The 19,178-nt window shown below is 37.4% G+C and overlaps 1 protein-coding gene across 2 annotated transcripts in view; it reads right to left on the bottom strand.

The window, feature by feature from the left end:
• The window catches only part of CTNNA2 (catenin alpha 2), a 431,832-nt gene that overhangs the window by 323,884 nt on the left and 88,770 nt on the right, over window positions 1–19,178 (bottom strand). For both annotated transcript variants that reach the window (XM_062575101.1, XM_062575102.1), the window contains one exon: window positions 18,166–18,361. In XM_062575101.1, the coding sequence (XP_062431085.1) occupies window positions 18,166–18,361 (196 nt within the window). The remainder of the gene's footprint in view (window positions 1–18,165; window positions 18,362–19,178) is intronic.

The raw sequence follows: 19,178 nt of genomic DNA, 5'->3' as shown, positions 1-19,178 counted from the left end.
AGGATTGGATGAAATTCCACTAACAAACAGCAAAAATTCTGGATCTGGCAAAAAAATATAAAGAAGAGATTTAGAGCTCAAGTACAACAAAATGGAGTTATCTCTATTAGGAGAATATGCAAAGAATAAATCAGCAGCAAAAAATACTTTTCGATAAACTTCACATAGGATAAACATCACTTTATTGTAGGAAATTTGTCAGGTTTTACATTGACAGGATTGTGGGTTTTTTTCAGATCCAAAAAGGTAATAACGAAAATTTACAGAAAGTATTAATGAGTATTAAGTCAGCTTTCCTGACAACATTATAACAGTTTCTGTTTGAGTATTAGGTACCTCGGACCAGACTGTAATTCTATATGATTTGTCAAGTGGTCATTTTCTAAAAAAAGTTTAGTTCTTAAAAAAGTTAGTTTCTCTTCAAGTCTAAAGTTCTAGAGTCTGAGGAAGAAACATATAACTCAGGTAGGTTTCCAAATCACAGAATCATAGAATCAGTAAGGTTGGAAGGGACCTCTGGAGATCATCTAGTCCAACCTCCCCACTCAGCAGGGTCACCTAGAGCACGTTAGACAGGGTTGCATCCAGGAGGGCCTAGAAGATCTCCAGAGAAGGAGACTCCACAACCTCTCTGGGCAACCTGTTCCAGTGCTCCGTCACTCTCACAGGGAAGAAATTCCCCCTCAGGTTCAGGCGGACTGCTTCATATACGCAGTAATTAAGTCCTGTATTTCTATTAGCTAGCCTTTCCATCTTAAAGTTAAGACAGGGCAGGAGTCAACTCATGTATTAAGACCACCCAAATGTAGGTCTCAGCATGTGAGCTGTATGTCACAGCTCACACTGCTCCTTCGATCTGCACTGGCTGTACAGTCAAGAGAGTGCAGTTACTCAGCTGAGCAAATGTAGATGTCTTGTAGGCTTTTAAACACTTCTCATATTCAATGGAGGTATGCAACTGCAGAGGGTATTTCATCCTGCACACCTGCAGCAGATATTTTAGGATGAGATAAATCCCTTCTCTTGATGCCTCTCTCTTTCCCCATTGACCCAGAGGCTCAATCCGGTACACTGGATATTTAATGCTAAAATGCTCAGGTGAAGTGAAATGAATCCTATTCCAAATAAGTAAGCAGAAAATAGTAAATATAGATAAACAGTTAAGTAAAACAAAACAAAGAGTCGTAATATAAAAGTTCACAGATGGTTGATTAAACCACATGAAGTACAATTAGTTTATAATTTAAAATCTAATAATCTAGAAAGTCAAATTTTATTGAGGAGGAAAGATCTTCTCTCTCAGTATCAACTAACTTTTTTTTTTTTTTAATCTTTGTACAATAGTGGTATCAAAACACTTTCAGGTCAAAGGCAATGTTGAAGTTGCAGCTAGTCAAATTATTTTTCAAATAAATCTTTTTAACTGAAAGAAAACCCTACTTTCAGTTTTCCATTTCTTTCCAAATTCTATTCAAATTGTTCTGCAAAGCTGTATTAAATTACTTTCAGCGAAAATTAGGTCAATGTAAAAAACACAGACATCTTGAGTCATCAGGTCTGCTTCCTTGTTACTGCAGACAGTCATGTCATAATATAATTAATAATAATCTTAATATGATAATAACTACTCTCATAAACTTATCAAGCTTCCATCTTAGAAACAGCAAAGATATTTAACCCCAATTAGTCCTACTGGAAGTAGGAAACTTATTCCAAAATGAACTTCAGAATGTCACACTTTTTTTCATTAGAGACACTTTAATTCCATACTAACTGTGTTTGTAGCTAATTTATATCCATTTCTTCCTACGTCTCCTTTGTCCTTTGATTTAAATAAGTCATCTTCTTCCAGTGTTTCCTATTATCCTCTTCTTACCTCCTGCATTTTTGTGATGAGCAATGACAGATTAAACGCACTATTTCATTCACCTCTTATTGCACAAAATATCCATTACCATAATCATTTCAGTAGCGCTATGAAAATATTGTATTTTGGAATACATGTGATAAGAATTGTAGTTTTCTAGGAGACATCATTCTCCGCTATTAGAGTGAATCCTCAAGCTAGTTTGCAGACAAAACAAACCTGGGAAGAGTGGAAGAGTGGTTGGTACATCACGTGGTTGTGCTGCCATTCAGAGAGACCTTAACAGGCTGGACGGATGGACAGGCAGGAACCACACCGAGTTCAACAAGGGGAAGTGCAAAGTCCTGCACCCACAGAGGAATAACCCCGTGCACCATTACAAGCTGGGGGCAAACCAGCTGGACAGCAGCTTTGCAGAGAAGGACCCACAGTTCCTGAAGGACAAGTCAACCGTGAGCCAGCAACGGCAAAGAACGCCAATAGCATTCTCAGTTGCACTAAGAACATTGCCAGTCAGTCAAGGGAGGTGATCCTTCCTCTCTGCTCAGCACTGGCGAGGTCACATCTGGAGTGCTAGCTCCCATTCTGGGCTACCTAGTACAAGGGAGACGGACATGGACATACTGCAGCAAGTCAAGTGAACGGCCACACGGATAACTAGGAGACTGGAGCATCTCTCATACAAGAAGAGGCTGACAGAGTTGAAACTCTTCAGCTGGGAGAAGAGAAAGCTCAGGGAGAATCTTATCAGTGTCTATAAATATCTGATGGGAGGTAGTGAAGAAGAGAGCACCAGAATCTTCTCCATGATACCTAGTAAAATGACAAAAGCCACTGTGCACAAATTCAAATACAGAAAATTCTACTTGAACACAAGAAAACTTTTGTACTGTAAGGGTGTTCAAACACAAGAATTGGTTGTCTAGAGACGCTGTTTAGTCTTCATTTGTTATCTCCTCTCTCCTTCCCCCAGATATTCAACACCAGGAGCTTGCACTACCGGTGGTACGGTGACATTGCTGGAACAAGGTCAGCAGAACTGTGTACTTTCTTAACACTGGAAATCAAGATAATCTACTCCCTATACCAATTTTCTAAAGACATATGACTAAGAGCTACCATAACTGTGCTTCCTTTCCCTCCCCTGACACACAGATACGCACATTTAGTATGCCAGGTCTGGTGATCATTTCACATTACGGTAAGCCAGTTTTCTGTGAGCTGGCAGAAAGCTAATCTGACAAAAAATTACCCATTTTCTATTTGCTCAGCAAGCTGAATTGTCTCATCACAGGTCAGACAAATGCCAAAGACTACTGTCTTTGGAGGCTGAAAATCCACTGAAAAATCATTGTAATATCCATAGTATTCCAGCAACAGACTATGAATTTAATTTCACATGATTTGCAAAAACAGCCCTGTAGATAGAGATATATTTTATAAAATAATAAAGTAAAGGCAGAGCAGAAATTAAAGGCGGAGAAATTAAAACAAGTAACAAATGATATCCACATTTCAAACGGGGTGGATATTATCGCTAGAAAACAGATTGCTAACATTCATTTTAAGAGACAGCAGAGAAGCATATCACATTTGGAATAAGTACCTACTGAATTTCTATTCAATGTAAAATATGCACATTTATTTAAAAAATAATTTGATGATCTGAAAAAGGGTATAAACAGTACATTGAACAGGTTAGAAAATTGATGAAATTTTTATGACGAAATTTTACATGCAGATTTTTAAAATGTAGGTAAAAAACACAACCTGAAGTAGGTTTCCCATTAATAAGAACAACTTCTAAATACACCAGTAAAATCTTTCTTCAAGATAGACAAACAGGATAAATTCACATAGGATTTTTAATAATAATAATAAAAACTAGAATACTACTTTTGCAGTACTCTATTACACTAGACAATTTCCAAGTAGACAGAAGAGAAAGCCATAAGCCTACAAGGGATGACAAAGAAGATTTTGTTTTTCCTAGGCCTAGATCAAATCCCCTGAGTTAAATTTCCGTACTTCACCCCGATAAAAGCAAGCAACTACTGCCATGAGGATACACACAAAAAAGCTGTGCACTTTTATATCACTCTTTACGGAAAACATTGATTAAACCTGTCATAAGTGAGGAAGATACCTTCTGATTCATGTCCTCCAAAAGCAATTGCTATTTCAGTCTACTGCAAGCTGTTAGGGAGAGTATAAAGGAAAAAGAGGAAAGGGGATGGTTGAGAGGTATCAGCACTGGTTCCTGGCACCTTCTTGTGCTGGGGTCCAGTGAATGTTCTCACCCCATAAGCCCGTTGGTTTGGCCTACTGAAACTTCTGGAATAATAAGTAGACTTAATGGTAGGCATCTATCTATTAAGAGAATGGCTAATATTCTGAGGAAATACCATTTTTTCAAAGCCTTGAAGCATCTCCTTAAGAAAGAGAAGGTGGTGAGCACAGACTCTCAGTCTAGAGGGAGCTATGATCAGTAAAGGGTGCTGACAATACTCCAAGCACCTGAAAGAATTAAGGAAGCAAGGACATCTTGATTGAACATGCTGTCCTGAGCAGTTCTCAGATGAGAGACATTAATAAAGTTGTGATCTAATTCATCCATCTCTTTCAGGTTTTATCTTTTGTCCTACATGTCCAAGATAAAAAGACGTGGTAACTGATCCACGACCTAATTAAAGTATTTTAGAGCTCTATCTTCTTAATTAGAGCAAGACTATTGTTATGAAGGTATTCTAAAGGATAAGTCTATATTCCCAAAGGGAGCTGCAGGTTCCATATAGAACACGGTTTGCATTAAATGATAATATGACAGAAGCGAACAACTCACAGTTGCTAACAGGCTATGTTTAAATAATGTAAGCAGTTCTTTAGCCTTCCTTCATAGGACGTGGTCACATTATTAAAACAAACAAAACAAAACCCTTGGAATGCAAATATTTGCAGTTTTATCTCCTTCGGACTCGTCCGGAAATGCACAACTCAAAAAATAGGGTAGGAACAGCTACCGACCATGATAATATACTTCCCAAAAGTCAACTTTCTGAGTAATTCAGCAATAATGGTCTAATTCCCATTTCTAATGGTTGCTTCCTCCTGTCTTTATTTCTGCTGTCTTATAAATCACATATGAATTCATTTGCTATCTTAAAATGTCATATTGTATTTTCAGTTCTTTAAAATGGCTGTCATTGTCGATAACAAAAATCATTGCAGTTCAGAACACTCTCTGTTTGGAGATTGTATAATCATTTCATTAAAAAAATGAAGGTATTCTGAGAGTATTTTCATAATGAAGAATGCCATATATTTATTATATAAAAATGTGCACTAAAAATAATAGTCAGAATTCTCAAAGGCTGCCATGAATAGCTATTAAGTCTTCATCTCCCCTCCCCCAATCCCCTTCCTTTAAATCTCATATTAGTATGTCCCCTAGATTTATTCCCCTTTTCATTTGCAGTTGAGATTTTGTTCTCTTTCTCTAGAAGAATGGCCACTTTTCTCATTGTAGTAATAGATTTCAAGGCCAGAAAAGGCCATATACGATCTAAGCTTGATCTTTTCACATTAAATTTCAGCCACTGGAGCTGTGTCCCTCTGGAACTGATTATATAGACAATTTAGTTCACTTAAATTTCACTCACTTTACATTTGACATTCAGCTATAATGATGAGAGGTGAATCACTAGGTATTTTATAGCACACTGGATATCTGTAAAGCTAGTATGCATTTTAGATCCAATAGGCACACTTAGATCTGAGGTTATACCATTTCATTCACTTCACAGACCATTCTAATGTCTAGATTTTAATTACGCAAAATATACTTTCCTGAGGGACAGTATATACAGAACATACAACTTTAAGATACTTAGGCATGGAACTAAGACAATCTAAAACAGTTATTTCAAAAACAAGACATTTTAGAACTTTTCTAATTAATCTTTGGATAATAGTGCCTTCGAAACATCACTGATAGACTTAAGTACAATAAGACATTGAAATTTAATTAATTAAAAAGAAACGTTTTGCATATGAGATTACCTCACCATTTCTCATCCCTCTTTGCAGCAATCAGCTACTCTGCAGTTTATCATCTTTCAGGGATCAGCTAAACTGATCATTGAAAATCTTTCACTGCTGAACAGGAGAGTTGGACGTGAACATTTTAGAAGTATAAATTATGTTAAGGAACTTGAAAACACACCGGACCTCTTATGTCAATAAACACAGAAACAAATTTAAACATTTAAACATGCAAACTCAAACGAGTTATAATTTGGACTCTGTACAGGAGCTAGCTTGCTCTCCAGCTGTAGTCAGGAGGGAACCTGGGATGCTCATTCGGGTAGTTCAGACCATCGTCCAACCATCAGGAAGGACCAGCAAGGACCTCTGGCAGGCAGCAAGATATGGGAGCACATGACTCAATCCTTCAGGAGGCCTACTATTTCCTTTGGTCTACTACAGCCTTACAAGAGAAATTTTTTCCTAACTTATGACTCTAAAAGAAAAAGAGCTTTCTTATTTAATATAAGAAGCTTTATCAGTCAGACATCTACAGAACTGAGACAAGTAGTAAATTCAGACTGAGTAGAACATAAATATGACAAAATTATTCAAATAACTATAGTGGCAATTACTAGGAAAAGTTGCCATGTTTTTGATGAACTGTGCATGCAACATTTATTAAAATAATTTTTGTTAAAAAGGACCAAAAAAGATGTAATTGACAGAGAGAAATCTTTTGCTACGACTCCTAGCAATTAAAATCTTGAAATTAATCATTTAATGGGTTTCTGCATAAGAATTCATGAATGGAATAAAAAGAACTATGATTAATAAACTTGAATGAAATACATCAGCTACAGAAAGAGCAACTCTTGAAAAGTGTGCACAGATTTTCTAACAGGCGTAAAGAAAAAAGAAGCTCTCTAAGAAAACTACTGTAGCATTCTGCAGCAGGCAGATTTAGATCCATCATTCTGGATATTACTTACATTCTGTGGCTTAAAGAGGCTTAAAACACTGTTTAGCCAAACAAGTGTGGGGGTATATCATATCTGTGCCCCAGGCTCGGTGCACCACATTCTCATGCTTCCTAGCTGGAATTCAGTATCATAATTAGGATCAGCTCTATCACCCTCTATGATCACATGAAAAAAATCCTCGGTGAAAAGCTTAGTTGGAATTGATTTTGGTTTTGAGATAAGCTTCCATTTCAAAGAGCTGTTATTTTCTAGTAAGACATATTTTCTGATGAAATGTATCCAAGGTTTCCAATGAGCTCTGAGAATGGAAGGTGCAGCAAGTTACTTGGTATTGAAGGACCACCCAAGGTAACATCAACTCACAGGCAGCACCATGAGTGGGTGAATGAGATAAACAGTAACATGGTCAATTCACTACATGTTTTAGGGGGGAAGTTTTGCACCACTTTGCATCCCCGCTAACTGATGCTGTTTCTTCTTTCTACACATTTAGCTTCTGTTTGTGAACGATTGACAGCAGCAATAAGAGAAGCAAGGACCACCTGGCTCCAAACAGACCTTATTTGCAGGCGAGGGAATACTACCGAGAGAGTTACTGCTGCCTGCGGCTCGCTGTGGGTTTCCCGATGAGCATGAGATAAAGGGAATGGGCAGATTTTATGAAAATGATGAAGGCATAGAGCATATTTTTTAACATGGTTGAAAGAAAATGTGGGAAACTAAGACAGCTAAGATGAAGCTGCCTTACCACAACACCCTAATAAAGTTGTTGGACTGGGATTAAGAGAACAGGCATGCTCATGTTAGACAGTTTTCAAGTTCTGCACTCGAGATATGCAGTAGAGAACTTAGGAAAGGTACTCCAGTGTGAAACAGCATGAAAAAGGAGAAAAGTAGACTGCTGAGGATCACCGGGATAGAAAGTGTCTACGGTATAGGCTTTGGATAAGAAAAAAAAGACAGAAGACAGCAAAGAATGCAAACAAGTAAGAGCATTGCAGGTTTATATAAAAGCAAGAGAAAACACAATAGCATATTTGAAAACTAAACTACCTGCTCATAATCCACACATGATCTTTATGGTAAACTATATTTGAAATCTAACGCAGTTATTTTTACCCTGCAAAAAGCTTGGCAAACTTTCCTGGAGCGATGCCCAAAGCATAAACCTACACGAATGCTAACCCTTTTTGTTGGCTTATCTTTCCTTACTTAGAAATATATATATATATAAAAAGAATTTTAACAGTCTATAATAATCTTTGATCTTAATTACATTTGGTAAAGCATTAACACTTATCACGCTTTGTTGCCAGGAGCAGCTGGAATTCGTATACCGTGCAGGTGTTGATATAACACAGCTCCTTATCTAACCATACACATATCGTGAATGTTTCGAAACCGCAGGAGCAGACAAACGAACAGATACCTGCATTTCATACTGCTGACTTATTTTCTGATACAAGACACAAAACATACAGCTGATCTACGGACCACTGACACAAAGAATTAGATAGTTGTTTGGGATAACAAAAGGTTTATAAATAATATATTATTATTAATGAATTTTTGCTATTTAATGAAAACAGGAAAGGACAAGCAGTACTGAGAGTACAGGTGTCACAGCAGCAGCATATTGAGAAACATAAGAGCAATAAAAATTGTGATTGACTATCAGGAATAGGCATCAGCTGAGTCTATTCTATGCACTTGTCTGCAGGTAAATTCATCCATGCGGATTTCCATGCCAGCCTGGCTACAGCATTTCTGATACCTAAACCAGCACATTTAGAGCTAATTCAGTGTTCCTACTTCAGGCTGCATTGCACAAAATTAGCACTTCCTTAGCTTTCACCAAGGCAAACGCAGAAAAAGGAGATTGGATTGGTCAGGAAAATTATGGCAGTAGTAGTGCAGAAAAAAAAAATGAGGAAATAGGAAAATGGTGGAAACAAGGACAAACAAAGAAAGGAAATGAGAAGTTTGTCCTGCCATGAAAACTCAATGTATCCTTTGGACAGACCTAAATAACATAAGTACTATGTATGATCCTTGCATTCAACCAATCCTTACACTCAATTATTTTGTGTGCATGACTGGGAGGACTCTTGGTGCATCAAGGCTCGTTACCTGCCTCTGGACACAGTCAATAGTGGGCAACCTCTTCTTCAGACAGGGATCTCTTTTCCAGTCACCTTCCCCTGCGCTTTTTTTGGCCTCCATTATTGCTATAGCACAATTATTACCTCTGGCTTGGAAATTTTATTTTAATTTCCCAGACTAACATATTCACAGGTAATTTACACCTCTGTCTCTTTGTGTCATTTCTATAAACTCCTTCAACAGCATCCTGCCATGCTACTAGTTATCCCGGGCACCTACAGAAGATGCTCGTAAGGCTCCAACAGCTTTTGCTGTGTTAGCTACCTATCATCATACAGATTCTCCACATCCCAGATCACAGCAGTAGCTTTTCTTGCAGTATTATGAAGACGTTTAATACATTTATTTGTTGTATGGATATAGCAGTAGTTTTTTGAGTTTTGTTTTATAAAGAAGTATCAACAGCAGGATGGTTACATATTGCTGTTGAGAAGCGTTGCGTGTCTGAAAGTAAGGTTAACTTCAGATGAAGTTGCAAGTGCCATCACAAATCAAAATCACTCAAGAGTCTAGATATTTTCAATAGTTATAGAAATAATTTTAAATTCTAAAGACACTGCAGGACTATCTCGTTTTGCAGTTTTCCATACTTAAGTTATAAGCTCTTGCCGATCTAAACTTTAGAAATTACTTGCATCTGATAAACAGATTAAAGCAGGAAGAAAATCAAATAGTTGGTGATCAGAATACAGTAGTCTGACACACATCAGAGCAAGTAGCACAAGTTATTTGATTATTAAATTTTATATTCTCCTCTCTCTGGAAAGTATTACTCAGATTACCGGCCTTGGTTGCATGTGAAAAATGTACTCCAGAAAAGGATGTGTTCAAAATTCATTTAATAGATAATAAATTAAAATATTTTGAATATCAACTAGGGAGGTTTTTAGAATTCAGAACACTGGAAAGTGTATTTCAAATTTTCATGTTGTCTTGGTTTTTTTATTATTATTATTCTCACTGATTACCAATTCCTGAAAACAAATCCAAAATTAAAGCCTAATCTCTAAAGGAGACTTCTTTACAACTGCTTTATTGTTAAATGGTTCAGTCATCAAAAATGCAGCCAAGAATGAAGAACAGAAGGAATCACACTTTAGACAAGGAGAAGCAGGGAGGGATGGTGCGTGGAAGAGTCTGAGACTAATTTTATTGCTCCCAGGACTGCTAATACCTTTCTCACTAAACATAACTGGCTAAATAGCAGAAATAATCCTGGTAGCATGGTTCCCACATTTGAGGTGAATTCCAGTTGCATTTACAACTTCATTGAAAAAAAAAATTGCTTATTTTTTTTCCTTGAAAATATATTTTGCCACCTAATCTGCAACACTTATTCAACAGATCAAGATGATTTTTTCATAGAAGTTTGATAGCAGCTTTCTTCTGTGCAAACGTTACCAAATCACTGGAATTATTCCAGTTGTGTCTTTTGAAACTTTGAAAATAAGCCTGTTTCCATTGTTCAGGCCAATTCTTATACAGTCAGCGACAGGAAAAAAATAAATAGATTCTTTCAAAAAGTATTCTTCCTGGTCAAAATATGGCCTTGTATTTAATGAAAAGGGACAAAAGACGTTCTTCAGCAAATGAGCCAGGGTGAAGCTAAATATCCTGCACGATGCTGATTCAACTCACTAACCTGGCAGAAACCTTAAAACCCTCAAGTTAATCATTTTGTGCTGATTTGAATCAGCTCAACAGGCCGGTGAGCCCCAAGCCAAGCAAACCCCTCCCTTTCGGGGACCGTTGCCTTCATAACAGCGCCCCGTGCCGTGCATCGATCCTGTAGTTGAAGCAATCTGACCTCATGCTGGTCTCCTTGCCTTGCTCCCTCGGACAGGATACCTCCGGCTGAAAGCTCCCAGATGATGCAATTCCTATTTCCTTCGCTCTCTTAAAAACTTCCATCGCTGGCGATGAAAGTCCAGGAGGGCACTTACACACAGTCGTCTGAGGCCGCGCGATTGCCAAGCTGAAAGACTTCGACTTCAGAATACTTTCCATCCAACTGAGGCTGAAAAAGAACTGATTTTTCACAGTTCAAAGGTGGAAATTAAACTTTTTTCTTTTTTCTTTCTTTCATGTTTGTTTGAACAAAAAGAAATTCCGTTCAGAATTTCTGCCCGATGAATCAATAGTGATTTCAAACACTCAGCTGTGCTCCAGTCAATGTTTCATTAGGACATAAATCAGGACAGCTGCCAAAGGGGAGGCCGCGCTGCTCATCCCACGGTACTCCGCAGCTTATAGTAATGCAAATCTTCCGACTTCAATTCCACTCTCTATATTGAATTACACACAGAGAGGATTTAAATACAGATTTCATGCATGCCAGTCAAATCTTCTTGCAGGCCATTGTTCATGGCTATCTCAAAATTTAATTGAAAACACTTTACATTTGATGCAGCTGGGGACTCCTGTCTGTGGACTAAAACTACCCAGTTTGGGAATTATTGCTAGAAGAACGGGGGTAACATTACTGCCTCCAACCCCTCTTCCAATTTGAGAGAAAGACTCTACTTTTTTTTAGTTAGTTTGTTGGTTTTACAAAACCTGGTGAAACTATTTTCTAAATTTGACCAGAGTTCAGAAGTTTCGTGCACAGTGGGTGGTGGCTGGGCTAAACTCCTTACTGAAAAATATGCTCCAGGTACAATGCTTTCACAGGTTGTTAGATCTGGGATCTGCAATCCTTTCCCCCAAATGAAACTCTTCTTAACAGAAATGTTGCTTCTAAAGGAAGTAGTAGTATTTTCAGGAGCTGGTCTGAGAATTCAAGTTAAGTATTTCTGAAAGAGTATTATTTCTAACACTTTTAAGATTAAAATTTCATGTTTGACAACGGTCAGAAGCAGACATTCTGAAGCAATTTCATTCTTCCCCCCTGTTACTGTCACAATAGCGATAAATGCTTCAAAAAGACAATATAAATAAGCATAGCATTAACGGGAAAAATTACCTAATATTAATTTATCGTTTATTTTTCAGGCATTTATCACTGTTTTGTAAAATCTCTCTCAGACTGTCACAGCTGGACAACATCAAATCAAATGCCAGCCATCTTTCATAACAAACATTTCCCAGTAATACAAGTTGCTATGGTTTCACAAATTCAAACTAACATGAACTTACACAAAATACTGAAAACTGAAACAAATATTAGAAAAACGCCAAACAAGTTATAACCAGAAACAGATCTTTTGGAAATAGTGTAGAGAATAAGTCTGGGCTCTTAGTTCCTCAGCTGGCTTTACTAGAAAGTGATATCATCATCAGTTTGTGTTACCTCCGTGCATTTTTTTTCCTTATTTCTAGGTTACTGCCCCACAATGCTGGACACATTATGGGATGCAGGGGAAGAGCATTTGGGGATTGCACATGACTTATTATGAGATGTTTCAGGAAAAAATTAAAGGAGGAGAAAGGTAGGGATCAGGGTGGTCTGGGGAGGTCGGGGAAGAAATAAAGGAGAAAGGCAAGGATGAGGGTGGTGGGTGGTCCACCCTTTCATGCTCAAAGCTTTCTGTTGCCCAGGCATGAGCCATCAGCAAAAAGCAACTGGCCAAGTTCTTCATGGCAGATATTACTGACAAAATGGAGAATACACTTAATATAGGCAAAGGGTCTTCCAAAAGTGTAGATCAAGAATCATTATCCTATTAAGCAGCACTGACCAGAAGCCTCATTTCATCATTCAAAAACAGATATAAAGATTAGTCTGTCTAAAAAAATGCTCTCATATACTTTGATGAAGAGGATTATAAGCATGCCTGGGGAGAATATAGGCTTAGAGTGAAAAGATCAGATAATTTTTCTAAAAAGGGATATCTTTAGCCCCTAACCAAGAAAGGAAACAACGGTTTAGGTTGCTTAGACAGACCTGAGTGAGAAAATATTAATATTGTATCAGTCGTCTTTTTTTTTCTTTGAAAGAATCTCTCATGTCTCCATAACATTTGCCAGATTCAAACCGAATATTCTACAATTCTCTCATTCAACCCAAACAGCTTTTGGGAACAGTACTCACACTCGAAAAGACTCAGATATATACCAAAAAGCCCAGAGGTAATCAGTGCTTAGACATTCAAATACCTTCTACTGCAGCTCAACCCTTCAATCAGAATCCTATTGCTGAGGCTCCGAGTTGAAAATGGGTGCAAAAATCAGACAATGCTTCTTCATTTGCTTTCTCTGTAAAAAAAATTTCCTCCCGTCCTATGTTGTGTGGTAGTTATCTTGTGACAAGTCTTTTAATGGCTTCTACAGAAATATACTTATCAAGTAATTCCACTTCCATATACCATAATTTAGAAAAAAGTTGAGGAATTAGCAAAGAGAAAGAGAGAGCAAGCCTACATCCACTAACTGGCTTCTTATTGGCCAAAGGAAGCAAAGTGTAGTGCAGTCAACTAAAGCTATTTATATTTTAAATGTAACTTTGATCTATTAAATCTAAAGTATTTCAAGAAAGCTTTTAGGTATTGACGGGTACATACTATTTTTTTAAACAGATTGGAACAGCAGAGAAAGTAGATCCAGAAAAGCCTGCTGCAGCTGACTCTGCTAAATACCCTGAGACATCAGTTTAACTTGCTGGGTGAGACCACCGCTGACAGCCTGAACGTAAGTGTAAATAAGGGAGGCTTACTAGGAATGAGAGAAAGGACAGATCTGATCTTTTCTCTACCTTGCACTTCCAGGACTTCCTTGAAAATGGGAGACAAGCACAAATACCCTATATGCATACAGGACTGCAGTGTGAGAAGGAGATAGGAACAAGAAGGGTTAACGGAGAACAGTGGAGATGTTAAAACACCATGAGACTTGGGACATTTCAGGACCTGAATTGCAAGAAAGACAAAATAATTATATGACCACATGAAGGGAGCGAAGAAAGGAAGGAGATGAAGGACAACAGTGGTAGCAGCACAGAGCCTGTGGCAAATGGAGATGACTACTAGGATTCCTCAGGATCCACTGCACTGGAGACATTGCAAAGGAATATTCACCAACTCTGCAAAATACTTCAACATTTTCCCAAGCCTCTCTATCATGGTGGTGGGTTTTGATGCAGTTAAAAAGGAAGATTGATTGGATAAGAGGGCAGAAAAAAGATCTGAGGAGAATGAAGAAGTTTTAAGGAAGGCAATTTCAGAGAAGGGACTTTCCGTTTCAGTCAGGAATGTCAAGACCTACATGCAGCTATCAACAAGGAAAGGTGGGACCACAAACCTTCATAAAAGACTTGTGATAACATGCAACTGCCAGAACTGGGATTCAGGCAGGAACTGTTGGTCTAACAAGGGACTGAAAAAAATCATGGAATCAGGAATTTCCTAAAACATAAATTGCCAACTGAACTGGGCCACTCTTTTAATCAACCAGACTCAAAGAATATTGTGCACAGATTTGCATTTGGCAAGCTCCAGGAAAACAAAACTGAGACAATTGCAAGTGACAGTGAATCATACCACAATTATCACAACTATACTGGGACTCGAGCTCTCTGTGCGCTGCACTTATTTATAAACTATTATAAGAACAGCTGGCATCTTGTGACTATTCTATGGTTTTGGAGATTGCTCCCCATCTTAGTCCAAAATAATGACATTTGCAGACTCCGTGATTTTCTTCCATGGCAACTGCAGACAGGAAAGAACAGTAGAGAAGACGACTTTTTATAGAGTTTAATTAAAAATTTTAATTCAAAAGGTTTTAAAAGTATATTTTTTAAAGTATTAAGGCATTAAAACCATCCATTTTTAGTATGATTTATCACCAAGAAAAAACGTAACCAAGAAAAGGTTGTATTAAAGTTGCTTTGTATAATTTGTTACTATGTACTTTCAACTTTACTGACACTCATACGATGCAAGGATCATATTCTGTTTATGCAATGTGCATACATCTGAATGAATAAAAAATTACTTCTACCTCAAGAAGCTTATGCTGTCTTCAAACATAAAAAACTTCAATAACTGTTTTCTGTCTCTTTAGTTCGAATTTCAGATTGCATTGTGAATGTGTATCTACACATTATAATATAATATAACAGTTTTAAAACACAGTAAATTGCTGCTAGACTATCTTATGTTTTTAATGGAAGGTTTGATTATGTGTTGGTGAACTTCAAGGACTGTCACACTAAAATGAGGCAGCCGCTAGCACACACCTAAAGGATAAACATATCCTAAGTCATTTAATAGAAACAGTAAATTTGCATAGGTTTAATCAGTTTTCCTCAGCTCTCAGAACTGTTTCTTAATAAATTTAATCAGACCCATTAGCTGGAACCCCAAGGAACTCCGATCAGGTGCAGAGTTTTCATGTGAAACACAACCTGAATGTCTCCTCCACAGAGGATTTCTTTTTTCCTTAATGATCCTACAATTACATTTATACACCTCTGCTTGGCAGACATGCCCATCTGCTCCTCTCCCCAGCCTGAATTTCTAGACGTTCTTTGCATCCCTGCACTTCTCAGGCTCTACAGTTTCAGGGCCTAGGGTTATTATAAGGTTTATTAAAGGGTTCTTATAACATCACAGTCTGCTTCTACAAAAATTTCACTGCTCTCAAAACTTGTCTATGAAGAGGCAGGTCTGATTCCCTCATCTCTAATATAAGAAGACGTAATAAGAAACATCAAGGTTTCCCAATCTCCTTCCCGCATCTAGGAGAGCTTTTACACAGCTTTGACAGCATGGCAATAAAGGCCCATATAAAAAAGTATTCAGCAGTCAAAAAAATTGATGATTTCAGTCAGATAAGTTTGAACTAAAGCTTATTTTTACCAGTTTCACATTTTTTAAGACCTGCGAGGCAGAAGTGTACATATTATGGGACTATACACACATATAGACAGTTATGAGTTTTATATATAAACCTTTATTTACTTTTTCATAAAATTCTGTGGTATCTGAAAAAATACACTAAAAACTGTCTTCTTGCTCTTAGTTGTTTTTAGAACTCGACTTTGTCAATCTAAACTCTCGACTATTAGACTTTTGTACAGCCATCCAAAGATAACTGACTCCTTCCACATTAACAAAGTAATAAGGATCTTAAACTTGCACGTTCTTTTCATTCAGGTCCACACCAAAGTGTTTTGCGAACGATATAGTGCATCTGCTCCACCTGCCAAAGGAAAGCAATGCTCTCTGGGATGAACTGCAACAACCACATATAGTAGCAGAAACCCGTACAGAGCAATGTAGGACAGGAAAGGAAGAACGACGATGTAACTGCGAGAGACGTTTTTAGGTTGATGGTGTGATTATCCAAGGTGGAATCCTGCCAGGAAATCAGCTTGCAATGCTGTTGCAAAACAGCCTCAGATCATTAATCCAGCTCTTCATGTCACTGAGCTGAACATATCATTACACATTTCACCAAGGATGGTCTGTTTTACGGGGCTCATGTGTGCTAATAACAGCAGTTGGTGTCTCCTGCTCTCCTAACTACGGGTTCATCTCAGAGACCTAAAAAAGCTGCTGCTCCATTTCTCTCATAGACCATTTTCCAGACCACAATGTTGATAAAAGATGAATGTCTGCCTCATTCTGCATAATGCTGTTTAGGATTTCTGCTCTTCTCTGTTTCCTGCATCTTTTCAAAAAAATCCATACATATTAAAAAAAAAAACAATAAAAGGTTTGTTACTAATTAAAAAGTGAGGAATCCTTTAACAACATTAACACGATCCTCTAACGCATTCCTCCCAGATGCCACCACCTTTACAAAGCCCAAATTTACAACCAAATCATCGTTAACTGAGAGGAAGCACTAAAGACAAAGAAAGCTAAATAAGGAGCTCCGATGCCAGGCTGATGAGGGCGGCACACGCGAACAGATGAGGCGGCACGCAACAGCTTACGCTGATGATCCGAGCACAGTGCAAGGATAGACTGGAACAGTCACTGCCCAGTGGTTATTTAAATGCGATTTTACCCTGCCTGGTCACACAATCAGCGATCATTTGAATGTAATTTTTAAGGACTGAAGTACCTGTTTGAAAACTTATCGTATGAGTGCCAGGAGGCCTAAGTCATGGAAATTCAGTAAGAATTGCATACGTAATTCCTTTAGGCTCCTTTTGAGATCTCAGGTGCCGTTCTGCCAGTCTTGCTCTAAAACCCAGGAATGATGATACCAGCAGATGGTATCTTCTGATTATAGGATTTAAAAAAAATGAAAGGTACTTAATTGTGCTGCAATAAAGATAACTATAATCCAAGTTAATAAAAGGGAAGAGTTTTGTTATGGACATTTATTAGAAACACATTTTTTCCCTACTGCACGTGAAAAACTGAAAGCATCTGACGTGTGTTACATTGAGGGAAAATTATCAGTCAATATCAAAAATGATTTCCGAAATTTCAAAGCATTACTTGAAAGTATATTCTCTATAATACCACTGTAAAATTCAAATAGTAATTTTTGTAAAATAAGTATTATTTCTGCTATTAAAGACAGTGTTATTTTCTTAAGCTCAAGTCCCATGCCCAGCTAGGGAGCAATTCTTTGACACACTGCATATCTTGAAACTTCCATTTTAATCTACACAGTATGCAAACTAATGTTAATATTATGATCACCAACACAGCAAAAAGCCTGATTTTAAGATTGCTATGATCTATGTGTCTTTTCAGAATATGATAAACTAAACTACAAATAATTCTATACTGCTGCATTATCTGGTTGATAATTGTTAGATTGTTCAGAAATGTATGACCCCACTGCTCAAAGTTTAATGAAGTAGCAAATCATTTTTAATGTAATCTTCTTGTACAATGTTAATAAAAAGCAAGTTGAAAAATAAACAGTAGGCATTGGCACTGGGAAGCATGACTGCTAAATAATCTTTGAGTTTCCTTTTTGGAGGTGGAACATGTCAAAGAAAAAATATACATATTGTTTTATCAAAGTTGGATCATTCTTCATACTCACTGCTCTTCCTGAATGTACAGTTATTTTAATATTTGTACTTTATAATAAAATACAGTGTAACATAAGACAAAGATAGTTTTCATCACATCACCAGAGCAGCTGATATACTTCTTTTGGAAGAGATCCATACAGAATCAAACAGAATAGCTACACAGTTAAGCAGGTTGTTCCACGTACCTTGTTTGCGTACATCCTCTACTGCAGCAACCAATTCCTCCTTCAGATCCTGGCTCTCTTTAGCAATTTGATCTCCCTTTTCCAAAAAGTTTTGCGTGGCCTGTTCTACAGAAGCAGCCAACACGTGAGCCTTCTTAGAGCGCCCTTTCTTCTTGCCAGATGGTCCCTTATTGCTTGTGTTAACCAGCGTCGTTACCTTTGGGAAAGAAAAACGTCTTTACAAGCCTGAACAGTTCTTCAGCTATCAATTGGCACAACAGTACGGTTTGATGGCGCCAGTATTTTCTTTATCATTAAAATGACCTAATCATCTGAATACATAAAGATTAAAGCAAAGTTTAAAATTTGAATCATGGCAACACATAACTCAAAAAAAATATTGATTAGAAAGAAAAGTTTTCCTTTTTATCTATATTTGGCCTGGGTTAAGCAAACTAATAGTCAAGCAGTCAGGGAGAAAAAGAGACATATATGGAAGGCGTTGGTACTAAAGCATCATTTTTGTCACTGTATTTCACTACAGTAAAATGAACAAACCAATAAAATGAAACCTAACACATAAGGGTCAGTAACCACTCCAAAAGCAATCATCTCTAGAGATAAGTGCTGTCATTTATACGCAAGTAGTAACCAAAAACATTATAGTTGTTTGCCAGACATTACGGAATGAGTAGCTCCTGCTGCACAGATTTTACAGGTCAAAACTATCCAGTTTTATAACACTTCAGTATATATAAAATTCTGCGCTGACGTAACAACTTGATATTGAAATGATCCCACATTCTCTCTAGCACTTTTTGAAGCTCTTGAAAGAATTCCTCAATAAGTAGTTGATGAACTGATTAAAACCTTGACCACATAGCTTAACGAAACAGCACATCATGTACCATGGCTTTTGCTGGATTCAAAAAATCTCACAGCACATCAAGATCTCATGTCACACCATAAAACATTCCTGTAAAAAAAATAAAATTAAAAAAAAAATAATAAAGTCTTTCTGTGAAACCTGGACA

This window comes from Rhea pennata, chromosome 4 (assembly GCF_028389875.1).
Source record: "Rhea pennata isolate bPtePen1 chromosome 4, bPtePen1.pri, whole genome shotgun sequence".
NCBI classification, from domain to species: domain Eukaryota; kingdom Metazoa; phylum Chordata; class Aves; order Rheiformes; family Rheidae; genus Rhea; species Rhea pennata.
The sequence above is the reverse complement of the archived record's forward strand: the minus strand, read 5'-3'. Positions and strand labels throughout refer to the sequence as shown.